The sequence below is a fragment of the Citrus sinensis genome, chromosome 5 (genome assembly GCF_022201045.2).
Source record: "Citrus sinensis cultivar Valencia sweet orange chromosome 5, DVS_A1.0, whole genome shotgun sequence".
Lineage (NCBI taxonomy): Eukaryota > Viridiplantae > Streptophyta > Magnoliopsida > Sapindales > Rutaceae > Citrus > Citrus sinensis.
The window spans coordinates 18,060,915-18,082,009 of NC_068560.1; the positions used below are offsets into that span (position 1 = coordinate 18,060,915).

The following is a 21,095-nucleotide window of genomic DNA, read 5'->3' on the forward strand; positions in this document are numbered from 1 at the left end:
CGTATTACCTTTTTTGTTTACCAATTAATTTTGTTATCAATTATATAATATAAATATTACATCTATAAATTTTTCCTTTATTTACTTCAATTTATGTTCTTAAAACACAAGTTAACAAGATCTTGTAAAAAAAATAAAAAGAAAGAAAAATGCTAGAGAATACTGATATATTGCTGACACAAACACTAAGTTAATTAAAACTTGTGCCGTTTTATCTTATTTCTGTCAACGTTTTGTCAAATTTTATAAGTGAACACCGTTGTTCATAAAAAAATAAAATTTTCCCCCTAAATGGGCAGGTTCTAGCTAATTATTTCGAAAGAAAATCACTAGCACACTCGTGATGGTGATAATAATAGTGGCATCTCTCTTAGTGATGAAGCTTGCAACAACACAAGTTGTATTTTCCGTATTAACACAACTAGTTCTTGTGGGGTTCATGTTCTAAAACACTTGGAAGATGGTCTTTGAATCCATTGTCTTCATCTTCCCTCTTGATATTGGAGATCGTTGCGTCATCGATGGTGTCCAGGTAATTAATTAGAGAAAAATGATATTTGAACACTTCAAAGAAACTAGGATGACAGAAACAGCAACACTGTACATGAAAAGTATCATTTTGGTATGTTACAGTGGTAGTGTTCAGTGAACAACGAACAATGTTCAGTAACACCATTTCTGCCATTGTCTTAGTTCTCAAATATCAGTGCTCCTAAATAAGTAGTTATTTAATTTCTCTTTATCTTAAATTCTAACTTGATGCATTCATTGAGAGTATATATGTAGATGGTTGATGGTGTCCAGGTAGTTTATTACTTTTAATAAATTTATTTATTTCCCTTTAAATCAAGATTCTAACTTAGTTGATTATTTGATCAAAATATAGATGGTTGTTTCCGAATGCATTCTTGCTCACAAAAACAAAAAGCAATTTTTGCAGACCAGAAATGAGTGATAGTATTAACCTCACCGTTGATATTTCCACTTCAATGCAGACTATCATTGCTCTTAAGAAGGCCGTACAAGTGGAAGTTGATTAATTTATAAAATTAACCCAGATTAACACGACGACACGTTTCCCTTCAATTTTTGAGTTTTCCTCTTACTCTACTCCTACAGCTTTTATAATACATTGTTACTTATTTGACGTCAAGATTTAAAAAGAAAAGGTGTTTGATGCGTGGGATGAATTTTTCCTCAGAAAGTTGACATGGGGGTAACTGGTAAAACCCAAAAAGTGCATGAGGAAAAGTGTCATTTTCCCTTGGTTACTCATTAATGTTTAGATGACACTGATGCGTCCATGCACTCTTCATGAATAAATGCAGGCATATTGAGAGCAAACCATTGCAACCCTAAGCATTCAGTGACAGTGAAAGAGAGAGCTGAGCTGAACAAGATTAGGATGCGCCTGGGCGTGCAACATACAATCAATCACCAGACCTGTGCAGAGAGGAGTATTAGGACATCAGAGCTCATCCTCGAGCTCAAAAAGATTTTCGAGAACCTAGGCATCAAGTGTCATCTTCCTCCTCAGGAAATACACATCACCCAGCTCAACCTCAACAATTGGATTATGCCATCACACTCTTTAAGGCAGGGCAAATCCTTAGCAGCTCTTTTAGCTGTTTGTGTGTTATTTTCAATAGTTCAATGTTGAGGATATCCAATTAAGTGATTCCTCCAGCTTTCATTTGCTTGGTTGTTGTAATAAGGTTTGTTGTACGGTAACAATCAGGTGCACTGCCGAATCTTAATTTGCTATATTCAAGAACGAGCATCAAAAGTAGATTAAATAGTTGATTTGGTGGGTTATAAAATGATGTTGAGCAACTATGCACCACTATAACTCAACCAAATAGACTAAAAATGCATGAAGTTGTAACATAATTCCAAAGGTTGGCCGAGCCTCAGCTCATGAACTACACCCACAAATAATTAGGATTTAGGAAGAAATATTGCCCATCGCAATGAATTTGTGGGACTCGATCTCTTGCTTAGAGGCACTGAATTACGCCTGAGTGTATCGCAAAAATTATTCGGGCACTACCATCTTTTTTTTGGCAGTACTAAATCAATATTCAACCAGTCCCAAATTTTGAAGTCAATGATTGAGAATCAATCAGCATGCCTTCACACTACTTCATTGAAATCATTACCATGGGACTCGGTCTTTGAGACCACCACCAAAGCCTCCTAAAATTGGAAACTACCTAATAACTATCAAGAAGAAGCATCTATGATCTATGGGCGCTGATGGTTGATTAAATCTCCTATAGTTATAGACGGGATCGGGGCTCCATCTCCACTCTTGTAAGTGAAGAATCAATTTGGTTACCATTATGATGCTACCATAGAAAGAAGCAGGAGTCATCAAAATATGTTAATAAGTCATGAGCGAAAAAAGCAACACAACCATTTATTTAAGGAACAAACACAACCATTTATTTAAGAAACAAACACAACAAATCAAACTGGAAAACCCATCACAGTAAACAAGGCAACCGGCAGGTAAAGCTAGTAAACTCAAAGCATGTAGTAAATCCACAAACACTGGTTAATCTTATTATGGTACTAACACATTCCACACGATCCCATTATTGTTAGACCCTCAGAAAAGTGACCTTATTTATCCCACAACTTTCCTGGAATAAGTTCTGCCAGGCTGCATCTGTTGAGTTGGTCTGAGAAACAAGTCTCCTGAATCACCACTCCAATGTACTCCAGTTTTCATAGCAGGCGGCTTCAGATGCTCCACAGACTGCCTACGAGAAGCCATTGACATGTTTGCCAACTTCTCAGCTGTATCTGAAACTCCACGTGCAGTTCTACCTTTGTTGAAGATGGCTGCCAAAGAATACAAAACATTGGCTCCTCTCACTTAGTCAATCATTTATAAACAAAGCTATGAAAATGTAACTCTCAATTGGAAACAAATTACACACAATCGGGACGAAACAAAAACAAGAAAACCAAAGTCCATTAATTAGCCTGAAACAAGAAACTTACTTGGACTCTTCCTCCCTGCTGGGCGATACCTTGGTTGTTTGGCAGAATTGTTCAATGACTTATCATTCTTATTAGCATCCTTTGGGAACCAACAGGAAAAAGAAATTACAATAAGAAACTATTTATTCAGCAATTATTCAGTAATGAGTTGCTCATATTAAACTGCACCAACCGAAAAAAAAAAAAAAAAGAAACAAAAGAGAATCAGTTTACTTTGCTCATGCATGGATGGTTTTTCCTAATACATTGAATCCTAGAAAAAACCATAGTTGTGACTTGTGAGCATATACAATCTAATACAGCATAGCCAAAACCAAGATTTATCCATCGAGTGAAACCCTTTGATCAATTTTAAAAGATAATGCATCACTTATAATTTACAATATCCAAACCCGTCATCTTCCACATGCATATTATGAAAGAACATGATAATGCAATAATAAGTTCATTCAGCACCCTAGCTCCAATTTATGGTTGCAAAAAAATTTATCTAATTCCGGACTTTAGCCTTACTGTTCAAAATCAAAATCAAATATCATTTAGAGATGTGGAAGACCCATATTTAAAGGAAATTCAGCACCCTAGCACCAATTTTATTGTTGCAAAAGTATTTATATTATTCAAGACAAACTTTTATTAAAAATCAGATATCATTCAGAGATGTTAAAAGTCCCATATTGTAGTGTTCAAAACTTTCTGACTTCAATTCTTAAACTGAAAGCCTTCACCACAATTGCATATGGGTAAAATGATTGACCAATTGTATCACTTAACATTTAAGTAATGCAAGTTATCTTTCTATCCAAATGCCAGTAAGTGTGCTAAAAATATAATCAGTTGCTAGGTTAGACGTAGTAAACTTTGCTGTTGAAACTGCCATACCTTTTGAAATGAAGTAAATGCATTTGATTTATTTCACTGTTACAATATCTACCTTACAATTACCGTGATGGACATATGATGAAATTGCATAAAATATTCTAACATGAATTTTTATTTCATGTAAAACACCTTTTTGCTTTCTAGCATTCAATATTATTCCAACTAAATAATGAATGCCAGATGGTCAAAATCCAAATACACACACGCACATATATAATTGAATAAGAAAGTAGGTTGCTAGAAATTTGTTGGAAAAAAACTAAAGCCAGGCTATTATACTTTTATAGGTAACATTGACACACTCAAATCTAAAAATCCCATATCTATCCTAATATACTTTGCCCCTTTTCAAAAGCAACCTTGACTTATTTTAGAAGCTCCTGCCATATTATCAAATAAGAACTTCTGGAATCTTCTCCAAAAACACATATTTTGTTTTCTAGCGTTCAGTATTATTCCAAGTAAATAATGTATTCCAGATTGTCAAAACCCAGATATTAAAATATATACAAGTACATTGATAACAAGTGTTATAATTGATGCAAAAGTAAGTTGATAGAAGCTTGTTGAAGAAAACTTAAGCCAGGATATAATATTACGATAATGACATAATAGGAAAATTAAAAATTTCATTACCTATCCTAATATGTTAATCCAGTGTCCCTTCTCAAAAACAACCCTGAACTTATTTTTAGAAACTCCAGCCATATACATAAGCACTATTAGGAGTTTCTCCAAACACCATTATGGTCCAAAATCACGAAAGAGGTTGAGCTTTAGAAATTCAAAAACAATAACAAATAGGGTCTAAGCCTAACATTCTTCTATTACATTTTTTTACAGGATTATAAGGCACTATAAACAAAGACACTCACCCAAAAAGAAAAAAAAAACCACCAATAAAATGATTAAAAGTATTCTTCAGCAAGAATACCTCCACTAACAACATAGCACATGCATGTGTGGGGGCCAGCACACACACACACATATACACAACAAATCAGAATTTAAGGGGGGAAAAAAAGGCAGCAGCAACTATTGGAAAAAAGGAAACCTAAAACAACAAAGATTGATCCCAGACTCACCTGATTCTGATTAGCCATTTCCAGCTTCCGTTGCACACCTGAAAGTACATTTAATATGAAATGAGTCCCAAATACAAGGAACAGATAATGCAGGCCAATATATTTCCCTTTTATATTACAGAAATGAGAAGTCATCTTAATTAGACTCAGCCCTGTGATCAATTTCCAGGCTAGCAATTTCTTTTTCTCTCTGATTCCTCCAAGTAATTGTAGGCATCTTCTAGTAAAACATAGCTTATGTTTTAAAACTTCTATAACTTTGTGCATATATATGAGAAATAAATATCATGAATAGAACAATAAATTCTGTCTGAGCCACAATAAATGTATAACCCTCAATGTGACAAAGAAATACATCACCTGTATTTATATGAGCATTTAACTTTGGTGAAGGAAAACTGCTAACAGGCTTTGAATTAGAAAAAGCCCCAGAAAACCTCTTAGCACCTTGCTGCTCCAATGCTCCCTTTGTCCCAGCTGCAACAGTGCACATAACTTCGGTTACCATACCATCCATATTAGTGGTGGAAAAACAATTCCAAAACTTCTATTCATAATCGATTTGTCAGGAAAGAATAATTAGCATAAAAAGACAAACCAGATGGAGGTGTTCTTGTAACAGCTGCTCTGGGACGGAGAGATGGTGGAACATAAAAGCAACTCTGCAAAACCAAGAGGAAATTGATAAACTAACATTCGACACATCTCCAACTCAAAGAAACCTAATCATGCAAAAGGTTCAATGCACCTAAAAAGTAATACTGAAGTATAAACCTGGAAAAAGGGATGTTGCAATGCCTCTGCAGCTGTTGGCCTCTTGGAGGGATCCCATGAGCAAAGTGACTAAAAAATTGAATGGGAACAAAAAGAAGAGAGGAAAAAGATGAGTCACAGATCAAGTATGTTGCCAGATAACAAAACCCTCTTCAAATTCGGTCAAAGAAAAGAACATTAGAAAAATTCAGTCTAACTAAAGCACAATAGAAAGTTAAAATCCTATTCTGGAATAATTAAATGCATTAGTACAACGATGGTGCTGGAATGTGATCAATACTTTGAATGCATGTAGTACAATAATGGTCTTTGAATGTGCTCAATACAGACTGATACTTACAGCAATCAGGCTAACTGCATCCTTATTAGCCGATGGCATTAAAACAGAAAGAGGGACACCAACCAACTGCAACGTCAATTCACACAAAATGTCACTAACAATTTTGTCATTACCATCAATAGTTTATAATAATTTGAACAGAAACAAAATAAAGAAAACTAAATATCAATACTAAATAAGATGCTTCCATATTTCACTTAAACACATCACGCATTCACTCATTTCCAAGGATAGCACTTTGAACACTGAACAATCTTTTTTGACTGACCTGTGGGAACTTGTAGTTAATAGCTCTGGCAAGAAGAAGTCCATCAGCCCAAGAATCCTGAGTTGGAGTGCCTATTACACTGCATATTTTGTATATTTCATCTGCTTCGCTGCAAACACAATAATGAGAGTAAAAGAAAATTATTAATACCAGCAATTGCTTGCTAGCCAATTAATAAAAATATAGAAAGTAATAATCAAACTCTAAACAAAAACTGTAATCGTACAAACATAAATCCCAGAATACATGCTTATTAACAGACCATATTGCAATACAAAAGAGTATGAAAATTCTCTATACCAAATAACTTTACAGAAATAATTTTCAGTCCCTATCCAGTTCCAGATTCTCATTTATTGTGACCAAATAAATTGCCAAAAATGATATACAGTCACCATTGAATGCAATATATTTGTTAATTGAAGGAAGGAGAAGAGGAATATTCTTCCACCAAAACACTTAACAAACCAAATCTCAGCAACATACTTTGGCAATCATCATACAACTAACAATAATGTTTACCACCAAGTAGATCTCTTGTTTATTGATGTAACAAGAGAAATGAAACAAAAGACTTGAGTATGGAACTATTACATACCTGGTACCCGGAAAGAGAGGGCGGAGAGTGATCAACTCAGCCATGATAGCACCCATTGCCCACATATCTAAAAACGCAGTAAGTTTGTATGAGCAATCAAACAGAAAGATTTGGTAACATATAATTACAATAAGCCATTCTCAAAGAGCACTGACCAACTTTAGAGCTATACAGGTATGACTGGAGCAGCACTTCAGGAGCTCGATACCTGATGCAATAAAATTTTAAGAAGTCGACAAAACACATACAACATAGAAAACAAAAAAGCGAGGGAAGGGGGAAGCAAGAAGAGCCTAAAGAAACATACCATCGTGTTGAGACATACTCCGTGAACGGCGGACGTGAATTAATTTCACGCGCAAGACCAAAATCAGCAATTTTAATTGTGTCTTTTGAAACAAGCAAGTTCTCTGCAAAGAAAAGAGAAGAAAATTAGCTTCAAGTCTAAAAAAATGAATGTAAGCTCTGGGAACATTAGAAAAGACAATTTGTATTTTGTACAAAGCAACATCATCTTACGGTAATAAAAAGATATAAACACTATTAGATTACACCTCACAAAGATATCAATGATATGAGATAAAGATTTCATTGAGCCTAAGCACACCAATATTCATTCAACTAGGTCTTCATTTACCACTAGAAATAGCCATAACTGAATTAAGGAAGAGAAAGACCAAGAAAAGGATACCGGTCATTCGAAAAACATGATGAGCACAAGGTACATTTACTAGACTGCCAAATTTCTTCAGTGTACAAAACACAAACATCGGCATCTCTTCATGATTCATAACAGACTATCTTAAACAGTCAATTGGTCATGAATGCTAAAACATAAGAATTACCAGGCTTAAGGTCACGATGAAAATATCCCCGCTGATGCATGTAAGCCAGACCTTGGAAAACTTGGAAACACCAATTTCTGACTTCAGCTTCAGAGAAACACTTCTCTCTGTCTTTCATAAGTTGGTAAAGGTTACATTCCTGGGCAATGAAAGGGTTAATCGACAAATTGTAATGGGTCCCCGTGCATAACACAACAAATCAATAAAATAAGAATTAAAAACATAATAACCCATTTACCATGTATTCAAAAACAAAGTACAAGATATCATTTTCCCGGATGACTTCCTTAAGCTTCACAATGTTTGGATGACTCATTTTCCGTAGCGACTGCCATAAGAAGCAAACGTTATACAAATGACACAATTAAGTTATTGGGCATTTTAATCTTAACGGGCAAATCATTATACCTTAACTTCTCTCAAATTGACACACTCCTCCCAGGAATAATATTTTTTCTTCATTTTTTTAATTGCAACCTGTCAAAATACAAAGTTGATTTAAAAATGAACTAATGAAGGCTGGCCATTTAAGAGCAACATATTTCTTCAACTAAGAGGTGATGGAAGCTCCAAGTATACTTACAACTTCACCAGACTGCTTACTAATAGCTCGCCAGACACTCCCAAATGTTCCATCACCAACTTCCTTAATTAACTTGTACCTATATTAGGCAACAGAGGAAAATAATCATACAGAGAACTAACAAAGCCAGCATAGAAACATAGAACATTCAAGTGCCAAAGAAACCCACTCACCTTTCCATTTTTCTTGTGGAACAGAAACAGCTCTTTCTTTATTCAAGAAAAGTGTAAGAACCTTTGAAGTTATACGACATTTATTGTACCAAGATAATTGCTAGAAAAAACTGTTAAATTTAAACAAAATGTTCCACTGGTCCAGCTGAGTCCAACATTAATTTTGCGTAGCTATATGCGAGAGAACAAACCAAGAAGTATTCTGATGGACGAGCTTTGCAGCTTTATTGTTTCCTAAATCAAGATCTTCACAATCGTACCAACTGACAGAATGAAGGAAAAGTAGCATTCCATAAAGCATATTGACACAAACCAACAGACCAAACTAATACGATTGCTCCAGCCAACAGAAGGATCCAAAGTGCATGAAGCCGACAGCCGAAGGTTCAAAAACTAAAGAACAGGTAACTCATCTAAACTAGAAAGAAAGTAGCAAAATCTACAGTAAATAGATATCCTGTCTTTCTAATGGGTACCCATCAGGATCAACAACGGAACGATATCTAAGACCTACAGTCTGCAAAGTTTTGATGGAATTACTTCACTAATGCTACCAAAGCAAACTTCTCATACACTTGCAGACCTCAACCCTGCAGCAATAAAAAAAAAAAGCACAAAAGTTAGAGAACCATAAACAAATTTGAATAATAGATAAACGTGCAAAAATAACAAAAATGTGCACTACAAGCTGTTACCCAGAAGACGTCTTGTTCAAAATATAAGCTGGATGTTGTATCACCAATGCACTACCAAGCAAAATTCTATTAGAGCATGCACAGCATAATGAAGGCTAAAGAGAAAATGACATGATGCTTACTTGTAGAAGTGCACAAAAGATCCAACACCTATCTCAGAAAGTTTTTGCATTACACCTCCTATTCTGATCATACAGGATCCGAGCACTAGGTGCTATTGACAAAGGACACCAAAAGAAAACCTCCAAGGACAACAAACCGCCAGTCCAGCACTTCCTGGAATGAAAAAGCTCGATACCGGAAGTAATTTGACCAGATGTACACTTGCTCCATATCTCAGAAAACAAAAGAAATTGTTCAGCTTAGATCCAAGTCCAGCAAAACCTGGCGTCAAAATCACAAAAAGAATAATGAGAGACTTAAAAAACCCATCCATGTAAAACAGAATGCCTACGTTACAGCAAGACATAAAAAGGTAAAGGACACATTCAAAGTTTTAATGCAAATGACATCAAATCATGGATATCCTACAAGAAATGTTTCAACAGTAGAACAATTTACCTAAAATCCAGTAGTTGTAGTCTTTGATATTCAAAGCATTGTCATCTAACAACTAAAACAACACTAACACAAAATGCTACACCTTAAAAATTACTAAATATGATGAAACCAAGATCCAATACACAAATTATTACAAAAGAGCAAGAAAACGGCAATTCCTGTGAAATTAAGACACCAGCCATCAAAACAGTGAAACAGAAGATTGATAAGCACAAGCAGAATAGCACGACAGATCAATTTGCTCACCAATTCAGATGATAAAATAAATTACAATATTTTCAAAATCAATTTCCAAATCCATCCTTACAATTAAACAGTCTTGGATAACCGTTCAAGTCAGATTCATACTCATAAATCACAACTCCACATATCTGCTGGCGACACAAATTGAAATGCTAAATAATAACAATAATAGTAATAATAATAACAATAATAATTCGACTGCATCCAATTAATCGAATGCTTCGAATCGCAAACGCGACATCAAACCCTAAAGAAAACGAAAATAACCTCAGAAAATGAAAAAGAAACGAAGAAATTCTAAATAATCAGTTCAAAACAGATGAGAATTGAAAGAACGGCGAGAGATCCAATCGAATCAAGATCAGATCCGATTTGAGAAGAAACGAAAACGAAATCAAATCTGAAGAAAACATACATGTAATTCAAATAAAAGGAAAAAGATAATTATTAAAAAAATTCAAAAAAAAAAACCTGAAATGCAAAGCGGCAAAAGGACCGTCGCGGAGGACGGAAGGAGGTGGAATCCAGAGCTTCTCTCTCTATTTGTGTTTCAACCAAACACCACTCGCTTCTCTTTTTCCTTTTTTTCTTTTTTATTCCCCTTTTTTTCTGTTTCTCTCTTAACCTAATTAGTAAAAATATCTCCTCTCTCTCTAAATATATCTCCCTATTTTGGTATTTATATGTGCCTGCCAACGTTTTATTTATTTTATCTTTTTTTTCACCATTTTTGATTAATTAATTAATTAATTAAATCGACCCGACTCAAACCGAACCGAACCGACCCGACCTAACAGACATTGACAACTTTCTTTGTTTTTTTCCAACTCTCCCTCCTTAGCCCTTGTACCTCACGCCACGGTAAAAAACCAAAATTCTTCGTCGTCACGTGATTCAGTTATCCGCTCGGCTTTTGATTTTATTTTTTAATTTCAATGAACTAAGGAGAAAAAAAAACCGAAAACATTTTTTTTAACACTAAACAATGCATATGATTCAATTTTAATTTTAAGTTGTGGTTTTTTTTTAGAAAGAGAAATATTATTAAAGGACAATCAAATCTCAAAGATTACAAAGTAAATGGGATGGAAATCTTTCATCTATACAATAGAATCAGGATAGCATAAAGTAAATTTTATTAAAATTGTAAAATAAAAAGAGACTCTATTATTAATTGCATCAATTTTTTGATAATTATTGGATCCAATAGTAGTATTTTGATTATTGTTGGTATTAGTATTCATATCAATCCAAGCTTTCATACTGGCCTTATTTCTAAGATAAAAATTAAGAATTCTCTAATCATTCCAAAAATAAAAAGTTCGAAATAATTGAGATTTTCTTAAAAATTGGATGCAGTTACTAATTTATCATTTGGCATGTACAGACTGAAAATTTTGATTCTACGAGTTTTACATTAAAACATAAGCTACCTAAATACAAATCCTTAAAACACTACGGATGCGAAAATCTTGTTCTAACATAAACAATACAAGTGTTGAATTTTAGTAACAAGATAAACTAACTCAATACGAATAATGGTCTAACGCAAAATCTACTGAATAATACGTGAAGAATTCAACTCAACCATCAAAATGACGCCACTAAAATTTAATTAGACAATTGTAGAGAATCTTTACTTTTCTAACAGTCACAGAAACTACTTTTAGTATATATAAACCAGTCGTTAATTTATGTGTCCAAATATGATTTGTCACATCATTTAAAAAAAATAAAAATAGAAGAGGTTTTCAAATAAGCTATTAGCGATTAAACCAATTCACCCGTGTAATTTTTCATATCCATTCACATTTCAAATGGGAACAATCAAACACAACCGGTTGTTACGGCCTTACAGGCGTGGGATTATTATATTATTGAAAACATAGTTAAGAATTTAGTTTGGTGGGTGGCAAGTGGCAAATAAAGATTCCATATCTTATCTTGATATCTTCAACCTCTTAATTGTTGTTTGCTTGAGAAATAAAAAAAAAAAGAATATTCGGTGAGTGGTGACGGGTGAGGTGTTGAGATTTGGTCCTTTAAGGCGGCGCCAAGAGTCCATCAATGCTCCTTGTTTGTTTTATCGGAGTGACACAAAAGACGGTTTATTTTAAAGCCCATCTCCAAAAAGTTTTTTAAATAAAATTTTATATTTTATTTAAAAAATCATATTAATATTAAACACTTCAAAAAATATATTAATTTAAATTTTTTAAATAAAATTTATTTTTTATTCTTTAATATTATCGAGTGAGTTTCTTCCTCTTTTATTAATATTTTATTATTATTTATTGAAAAGATAAGATTGTAATAATTATCATTTATGTTTTTTTAAAAAATATAACAGTAATTCAATTTAATAGTAGAAAAATTTAATTAAAATAATGTTAACTTATTCTTATTTAATAAGTCTTTTGGAGGAGATTGTATTTTTCTATTCACTTATTTGCCACATCATTAAGCAAATTGATATTTAAAAAGTAAAATCTAAAAAATATTTTGGAGATATTCTAAATATCGTAAATAACAAAAAAGGATAATTACATTTTTATTTTCGAAAGTATATTCACCTTAATCATCGTTTTTGTAAAATTAAAAAAAAGGAAGTGAACAAAAGATATTGAATATAAAAAAGAAAAAAAAATAAATCAGAGGGTTTTCGCTAATGATCAATGATTATGTCATTATTTGTATTTAACAGTCTAATGTTTATTTGTTAAGAATTAATATTGAAAAAAAATTTCAAACAAATAAAATACTGAGGATTGTTGCTCAAGCAACGCTGAGTTGATGCACGAACCAGAGACTGGTTGGTCGGAGCAATGAAAATTGCTGCTCACGCAAGACTAGTAGATGCAAAAAGTTTATGTAGCAACTTCCTTCAAGTTTATGATTCTTGGCTTTTGTATCAAGTATCATTAACTTAGCTTTAGAATCTGTATGAAGCAAGCAAGTTGCTTTCTTCATATTCTTGTGCTGTTGCAATATGCTTTAATAAATAACCAATTAACCGGTTAAGAGAACATGATAATTATGAAAAGATTATTTACCTATACAACCAACCGGTAAAGAGAAATGATGGGCTTGTCACTGCGGGTGGTGCTCTTATGTCGACGCATTGACAAATAGCAGGTGTCTCTTTGACAAGGCTTAGGGCATTTCGAGAAGAGAGAGAATTTGTAATTTTGGGTGCTTTTCAGATAGCGAATGGTAGCAACATTGTATGCTAAAATGTGTCATCAACGCCTTGTAAATATCTGACACTGAAGAGTCTAGGGTTCATTGATCATTCAAAATGCTCGCTGATAAAGTCTATACAGGAGAAGATCTTGGCCCCTTAAATATTTCCTATTAATTCTACCAATATTTCTTAATAATTAAAAAATTTGTACTTTCTTGCTAGTTCGGTTTGAAAATTTGTATAAAAAGCTATGTGCTGTGGTAGATATCTATCTATTTCAGCTTAGCTAATTAACACAGCATCTTGGAAGACTTTAACTAATCAGGCCAGTTACCTTTATCACCTATAAAGACACAGCTAATCAGACCAGTTAATTAAGTTACTTATAAATCCATAGCTAATTAGCTAAAACATGCTTGTATATACGTGGCTAATTTTTATTGGTTGGGATAACTTATAAATAGGCTATTGGAGATTTGGAGCTTTGTATTCAATACAAGTTTTAGAATCAATTGAAATTCTCTTTTTAGTCTTATACATCCAGCTCCCTTATATTCTACGATATATATACCATTTACTTGAATTGTCAATTACTTCCTGCAACAATTGTAACACCATGTTCACATAATTTTATTTTTTCACAAACACGTGCATCATTATCTTTTGACAAGACGAATAGAATCGTCAATTGATTGATCTTACTGCGGGCACCAAAAGCAAAGAATGTTTGTCTGTTGTGGGGTGACGGTGGGTGGCTAAGAATTTTTCGTTTGATTTGGTAGAATTTGTTTGATTATAGAGTTTTGATCTAAAAAATAAATAAATATGTTGAAAAAAATCATGGGTTGAGTGGACTAAACGGGTCAGACCCAACCTAAACCAAATTCAAATGGACTAATAAATACAAACCAAACACAACCCAAAGAAACCCACAAAAATTATCTATAATTTGGCTTGGGTTTGGGTTAGAGTTAGATTATGAGTCTATTTTTTTTTTTGGGTGTCCACACTCTTATCTATACACGAGGAAAATGAATCTCTTCTATTTCGCAAACAACAAGCTTACACAAGAAAAAAGGGAATCTACTACATAAATAGAGAGCCAAATACTCTCATAAGGTATAAGACCAAAAATTCTTTCAAGTTGGGAAAAGAGGAAAAAATGAACAAATGCAAGAGAGGGGTACATTTGGATATCCTGGAGAAATTTTCATCATTCCAGAAAATGGAGCAGTCACCCCCAAAGTAATAAAGAAGATGATTTGCACTTAACTGGAGTTCAAACGTTGATACTGATTTTACTCATTAAACTGCTAAGAATCAAAACTGAATTTGAGTTTATATTCCGAGGACGTCCAGCTGCACCCTTTGATCAAAACTAAATTAAATCAACAAATTGATTTAGAGGTATTGAGCTTGTATTCTTTCTCTGTTCTCTTCCCACCATGTCTTCGCGTTCACTTCTCCAAATCTTTCTCGACTGTGCAAAACCACAAGGAATTACATCGAAATCAAGTTAACTGTTTCACATTGTTACTAACAACATTTCAAGATTTGCGAGTATAATGCATACCTGAATCTGACACGCCGAAGCTCCCTACTTCCATCGGCTAGCTGTCTGATTGTAATATACACCCCAGGCTCGTCCTGCTCAACCCATTCTGCCTCTACTTCACTGGCATTGCTGACCGAAACAGAGGGCTCATCTCTAGACGAAGTTGTTGTTCGTGATGGATCCATAGAAGTTGCCTCGTATCTTGGACCACCTCCACCGTAAGTGCTTGATCCTGCATTGTAATGTGGATCAAAACCAGACGGCTTATAGTGGTTTCTAGGTGTCCATTCTCTGTTCATTGATGAAGACATTGGGCTTTCCCTTGCAGATCCCAACCTTGTGTACGTAGAATCCCTTGGCTGTTGAAGCGTATATTTATTTGTTAGTAAACGGGTCTCCATGTAATAGTATAAATAGTATATTAAAGTTTGAACAATGGAAATTTCTTGGTCTCTCTCTATTTTGTTTCTTCACTGGAAGAACTTAACTGAAAATTATTAGTAGAATCATTTTTGTTAAATATTAATGGCCAACAGTGATTAATATACAATGGTACTAACAAAAGTTCTTTTCTTTTCTTCCTCATTATTCACCTAATTCGCTTCCCAGCAGAGTAATTTTCTAGGCATTTAGACTATATAGTCCATTTCCTTGAGAGTTAAGAAAGAAGGAGCCCGTTCACTTGTGGCCATATTATGAAAAGGTCAAAGAAAGAAAATTCTTGATTGTCTTCACATGGCAAGCCATATGACCATTAATCATATCATATGTCTTCTTCCATTAAGGAAAACAGAATTGAAAATCATATAGAAGTAAGAATACATGGCTCAAATCTTTGATTATGCAAGTTCTGGAGCATCTAAAAGTGTGATTAACTCATGGGAAAACAAGTTGAAAATTTAGCAAATATATCCTGAAAGTGACATAAAAAACAGTTTACCTCATCTTCAGACCTTGGAGGAGTGTTAAGAGCTTGCCGATTAAATCTCTGTACATTGTAGAGCTCCATAATTCTATCATAATTCTCACCCCACCATCTCTGGGCTTGCCATTTATTGAACATCTCTCGACTTCAAAATTAAAAATGCACAAGGTAAATCAGTTTGCGCTTGTGCATGGTAGTAGATTTTCATCAATAAGAATCTCAAGATAATTGAAGTAATATAAGGTTCTGAAGGTCCTATTACTTTCGATCTGTATTTTAAATATATTTTATGGGCAAACTTTATTCTTACATTTTAGTGCTACAAAATGGGACCAATCAATGCAATATCATTCTGACATAATAGTATGTCAATGCGATCAAGATAACCAATGCATGTTAACTAAAAATTGAGTAAAAACAATTCAAAGTAGACCAAGCTTTAGTCAACAAAGTTGCAGGCTTGCAGTCAAGTCCTTATTTTTTGAGAATCGTACTTTTTTTTGGGCGTCTTATAAGTAATTTTCCAATAACTTTTGATGTTACCCAGAAGAAATTCCAATATTTTATGAATGTTCTTATAACCAGAAGTCATTGCTTTGGTTAAATTGATAAAATAAAAATGCAGCTGAAAGAGGAATTTAGAGTCTAGGCTTAAGAGTCTAGAAAACAGATGATTGATTAAATACCTGAAGCGAATCCGTTTTAGATCATTTCCTCCATTGGGAAGGGATAAAAAGGTAATGTGAACACCAGGCTCGACTTGTGCCATCCACTCCTTGGGTTCATCCTCATCCTCTAGAACCACATCACATGACTGAATCGAAGCAGTATCCAAACCTCTAGGTGTCCGGTCATCACTGTATACCCCCATAAACCTTGTGTCAGATCTTCCAGTAGGATGGCGTCCAGCGCTAGTAAAGTCCCATGCAGGAGTTGAACTCGAGCTCCCCCCTCCTAGATAGGGATAAGGAACCCCTTCTGAAGCCATATCATAGTCTGGATAAGGACGCTGTCCTTTCTTAAAACTGCTGGAGCCCGTACAGGGTTTGCATTGCCGATAACCAGAGATTTTAATTGCCATGTCCTTGATCTGCATGGCGTAAAGTTCAAGTTTGATAAATACACTAGAAAAGCTACAAAATGTGCATTGGAATGCTTGTGCACAATGCAAGAAATTAATGGCTTTTAGAATGTATTGATAAAGGCTAACAATATAGAAAATCTTATTGAAACAGAACATATATAAAGAGATAGAGTGGAGCGCTAGAGTGAGGGTAAATATTCATTCAAAAATGACATTCTTACTTAAGAGTAAAATCTCTGTTTGAACATGAAAATTTTCAAACGAGCAGAAAGGGAAATCCATTTAGGCATAAATAAGAACACAATTCTGCAAAATATTCTGAGTCCAGCAAGTATTAGTACATGCATGCTATATCTATAAACTAAGTGTTTTAAATAGTAACTCTCTTTCACGTTGGGAATCAGCCAAGTTTCTGTGGGATCGGTCCATGATCTATTAGCATTTGGCTACATGCATACATTCCATATGCGCACTTTTGTGTTTGTGTGTGTGTTTCAATCATAATAAAGAATGGCCGGTTTTCTAATTCTCCAATGTGAGGATCCTTGGACTAGAGGTCAAGTTGCATTACTGCTAGACAAGCATTAAGGTGGTTACTTGCAAAGAAGGCTACTATTGATAAGGTACCTCCTTTATAACCTCCCACAAAAGAGACCCTGTTTCAGTCTTAGGCTGCATAATTAGAATATTTGGAGCTTTGAACCTAACCCCAACAAAGATTAAATGAGAAATGATTAGAGATATTCCCATAATCTGGATTAGTGTCAAAAACACCCCCCATAAATTCTTTGAAAATCAACAAAAGCTCCCCTCTGTGAGATTCACTGCTCTTTATGGATACTTTGACTATTTAAATATGACATTTTCTACAGATTTATGAAAGGAGGCAAGGGTTAAATAACATTTCAAAAAATCATTTTCACTGTAGGGTGTATCTGATTAATTACGAAACCTACATGATATTTTTGACATTAGCTCAAACTATAGGACCCCAAAAAAACAAAAACACACAGGTTGTAAATTTCTTTTTTTTTTTTTTTTTGGGAAAAAGGAGAGACAACATTAGGAAAAAGAGAGTCGGTCAATCTGTCAAACCCAGTATGAAATGAATAACATAATGTACTTTTCTGCTACAATGCTGCTGCTGAGAGACCTGCTTTGGCTGTCAATTAAACCTGCTTCAGCTGTCAATTAAGCTTGCCCATTAATAGATCTTCTTTGCTTTATTTCTCTTTTCCATGCACTGCTATCGACAAGAATTCAATGGTGGGTCAGGCCAAGGACGATATGTTCATCTTTTCCTTACTAAAACCCACCACCATCTCTCTGCTAAACGTCTTCCCAATTGCTTAGCTTGAGTCAGTAAAATATGCTTTGCCAAATGCCATCCAGGCATCCACCATTACATTTTCTGTTAAGTGGAAAATGTTTCTGTCGTTTTTGAAAAAAATCCAGAAAATGATTTTTGGCGTGCAGTTCTTGCCAAGATTCTTGAATCTCGATAGAGCTACTGCTGCGACTCTAGTGCCCCTACTCGGGGCACGGGCATCTACATGATGTCACACGCTATCTGGTATCTACACTGCTAAATCAATCAATGATCTTGTGGGCTCGATGAACTGAAACAACGCTAAAAAGCAAAGATGCCCTGAGGCTTGATCCATCATCATGATCATGGATTCATGATGTAAGCTAAGCTTAGGGCTCACCTAGGCTCAAATCCCACAGTATATCATGTGTATCACGTGACTCAGTGGTGATGAACTGATGACCATGGTCAACAGGTCAAGCATCTTGAGTAGTTAGTACCACTACCAAATAATTTTTCAACCACGTGACAGAAATATAATCAGCAAACATGCACCGGGCCACACGCAAAAACTATCCCCCCATTCGAAGGGTAATGCATGGAAATAATGGAATTATATTGTTTTTTTTTACTGAAAAAGGAGGGCGTTAATAAAATATTAAAAAAATAAATAAGAAGTACCTGCGCCGTCAGGCTTTTGACGGCTTCTTTAGTACTAGGCGTTCCACTCCCACGCGCTCCTCCTTCTACTTCCTCCCCACCTTCCGCCATTTGCTTCGTACATGCTATACACGTAAACATATCTCCCTTTTTTTCTGCACAATTAATTTAAATTTAATCTTTTAAGGCAAAATTAAATGGCATCAATGCGGATGCAACCGACATGTGATGAACACAATTAATACCGAGTAAATGCAAAATATGGGAAGCTTTGGTTCCGAAGATGCTGCTGTATTTCGTTCAGAAAACATTCTCGGATTCAAAATGGGGCCCCTCCGGATAAAATTTGCTCAATAAAAAAAAAAATCATTTAAAAAAATGGATATTGGTGTTGGAGAAAGACAAAAGGGAGAAGGTGTCAAAAAAAAGAAAAGCAAAAAGAGCTCGGGATCAGAGAAGACCAAAGAAATGTTTTAGAAAAACGATATGGGGACACAAATTCCCACTTTGAAAGTGGTCTCAAAGAATCAAGATTCGCATTTCGTAAGCCGAAGTTTCTGACAAAAATATTTATTTATTTATTTATCTCAAAAAAAAAATAATGAACGGGATGATTATGATTGATGATGGAGCAATGAAATGGGTGTCGAGAAATGAAAACAATTGATGAAAAGACAAAGAGACAAGAGAGTAATACCAACAAGGACCTCGTTAGCTTACTTACACTGTATTATCTCCAATACACTTTATTTAAATTTACAATGATTCAAGAGCTGCATCTAATAATTTAAAAATATTTGTTAATCAAACCCCATTCAATTTAATTGGTGCAGCTCTTAGAATATTGTAATTTACTACAATATTAAAGAAGAGAAGTTGAATGAAAAAGCAGCAGCGGCAGTGATAGCAATACCATCATTATTATTCGAAAATGACATACCAGGAACAAACTTGAAACACTTTTTTTCTTTTGCCGGCCTTACTTAATTCTTTTAAGGCCTCCCTCTAGCTCTTAGCTGTATCTCCTTAAAAATCTGGAGAAAAAGAGAAGAAAAAGAAACCCGAGGTTATTTGTAATAAATTGATCTTCTGTTTGGTTGCCGAGAAAGTGAAAGAATTAAAAAAAAATTAACAACAAAAGTGGAAAACGAAAGACACTTATTAGTTTTACTTACTTACCTTGGCCAAATGGAGATTGGATATACAGCATTTAATTTTTGCTTCCCTCTGATTGCAGCTCCAGCTTAGCAATCATAATCCCTTTAATTTCGCTCACTAGTTATACAGCTTTAATACCTTCTTAAGATAGATGCTTTAGTTTTAGCTAGCTGCCGAGTTAAGACGGTGAATACCCAAAAAAAAAAAAACGCGAGAAGAAACGGGGAACGAAAGATATATCGGCGGCGATATATCGGCAGGTTAAGTGGGGAAATAAAAAGGAAAGATTCGGACACGCAGACCCGGGTTTTACGTTACAAGCAGAAGAAGAGAGCATGTAGGGATTCTTGTATTTATATACAAAAGGGGAATGGATTTGACGGCGTTATTTGTTTATTCAAGTCTTAATGCTGCCTTCGCCGTTAAATTAACGGAAAACGTGTGCTTGGGATTTGTCTGTACGTGGATAGAATGGAATGGAATCCGTCTGATTGTTTATATATATATATATTTTTTATTTTTTTAGTTTGTTTTGAAGAGAATAAAAGGATTGGTCTCGATTTGTGAGAACATGTGGGACCCGCCTGTCCGGGTGATTGGAGGGAAGGGATCTCTTACGTGTATGGGAAGTAGATTACGTGGCGTCACCGAATTGGATTTCAACGTTATGCGGGAGAAAAACGATGACTTGGATTTGCTTGTGATCGTCAGAGTTTTGGCCGTGACGGGTTAGGAACAATCACATCAAAAGTTTTATGTTCGGGTTGGTGAAATATTTTAATACAATTTATTCGTTTATTTTTGTCACCAATCACAAATATTTTGTTTATTTTGCCCTCCAGCGGAATTTTGTTTATTTATAGAAATATATAATTGTAAGAAGAAGATTTATATTAAGTTTTCTTATATATATAAGATTTATATTAAGTTTTCTTATGAGAAGAAACGAATTGTCACCCTCAAGAGACCCTGCCACCAGGCAACAAAGCCTTGAAGGTGCTCAAACTCAAAGCTTAGATAACCGATGTTATTGCTAATCATGATTAAAACTTCAAAAGACAACAATATTGAGCGGAGTATGGAAAGTTTAGCATTATCTACAATTTTTTTTTTTTTAAAAACCAATGTGACTCTAAAATAGTCATTGAAGTTCCGTTATTCTCA

At 34.5% G+C, this 21,095-nt stretch overlaps 2 protein-coding genes across 7 annotated transcripts; both read right to left on the reverse strand.

The window, feature by feature from the left end:
• Positions 1 to 2,379: 2,379 nt before the first annotated feature.
• LOC102624957 (cyclin-dependent kinase F-4) lies at positions 2,380 to 10,715 on the reverse strand. 3 transcript variants are annotated; one of them, XM_025095989.2, is made up of 20 exons: positions 10,528 to 10,715; positions 10,121 to 10,184; positions 9,375 to 9,636; positions 9,253 to 9,303; positions 8,558 to 9,147; positions 8,385 to 8,463; positions 8,210 to 8,278; positions 8,040 to 8,129; positions 7,802 to 7,940; positions 7,264 to 7,366; positions 7,112 to 7,164; positions 6,957 to 7,023; positions 6,359 to 6,467; positions 6,091 to 6,156; positions 5,751 to 5,819; positions 5,575 to 5,638; positions 5,337 to 5,453; positions 4,977 to 5,014; positions 3,010 to 3,088; positions 2,380 to 2,847 (listed from the first exon to the last, which is right to left on the reverse strand). In XM_025095989.2, exons 5-20 carry the CDS (start codon positions 8,563 to 8,565, stop codon positions 2,630 to 2,632), a joined length of 1,368 nt encoding a protein of 455 aa, XP_024951757.2. In that variant the 5' UTR covers positions 8,566 to 9,147; positions 9,253 to 9,303; positions 9,375 to 9,636; positions 10,121 to 10,184; positions 10,528 to 10,715; the 3' UTR covers positions 2,380 to 2,629. The 3 variants fall into 3 exon arrangements, with proteins under 3 accessions (XP_024951757.2, XP_024951756.2, XP_006471340.2); XM_025095988.2 differs by lacking the exon at positions 10,121 to 10,184; XM_006471277.4 differs by lacking the exons at positions 9,253 to 9,303; positions 10,121 to 10,184.
• Positions 10,716 to 14,267: 3,552 nt separating this feature from the next.
• Positions 14,268 to 20,257, reverse strand: LOC102623997 (protein BREVIS RADIX). 4 transcript variants are annotated; one of them, XM_006471273.4, is made up of 7 exons: positions 19,953 to 20,257; positions 19,714 to 19,807; positions 18,795 to 18,928; positions 16,407 to 16,810; positions 15,736 to 15,865; positions 14,814 to 15,154; positions 14,268 to 14,720 (listed from the first exon to the last, which is right to left on the reverse strand). In XM_006471273.4, the coding sequence occupies exons 3-7, from the start codon at positions 18,912 to 18,914 to the stop codon at positions 14,642 to 14,644; spliced, it is 1,074 nt and encodes a 357-aa protein (XP_006471336.2). In that variant the 5' UTR covers positions 18,915 to 18,928; positions 19,714 to 19,807; positions 19,953 to 20,257; the 3' UTR covers positions 14,268 to 14,641. The 4 variants fall into 4 exon arrangements, with proteins under 4 accessions (XP_006471336.2, XP_052296478.1, XP_052296481.1 ...); XM_052440518.1 differs by having other exon boundaries at positions 19,949 to 20,257; XM_052440521.1 differs by lacking the exons at positions 18,795 to 18,928; positions 19,714 to 19,807; positions 19,953 to 20,257 and adding an exon at positions 17,958 to 18,740.
• Between the last annotated feature and the right edge of the window lie 838 nt (positions 20,258 to 21,095).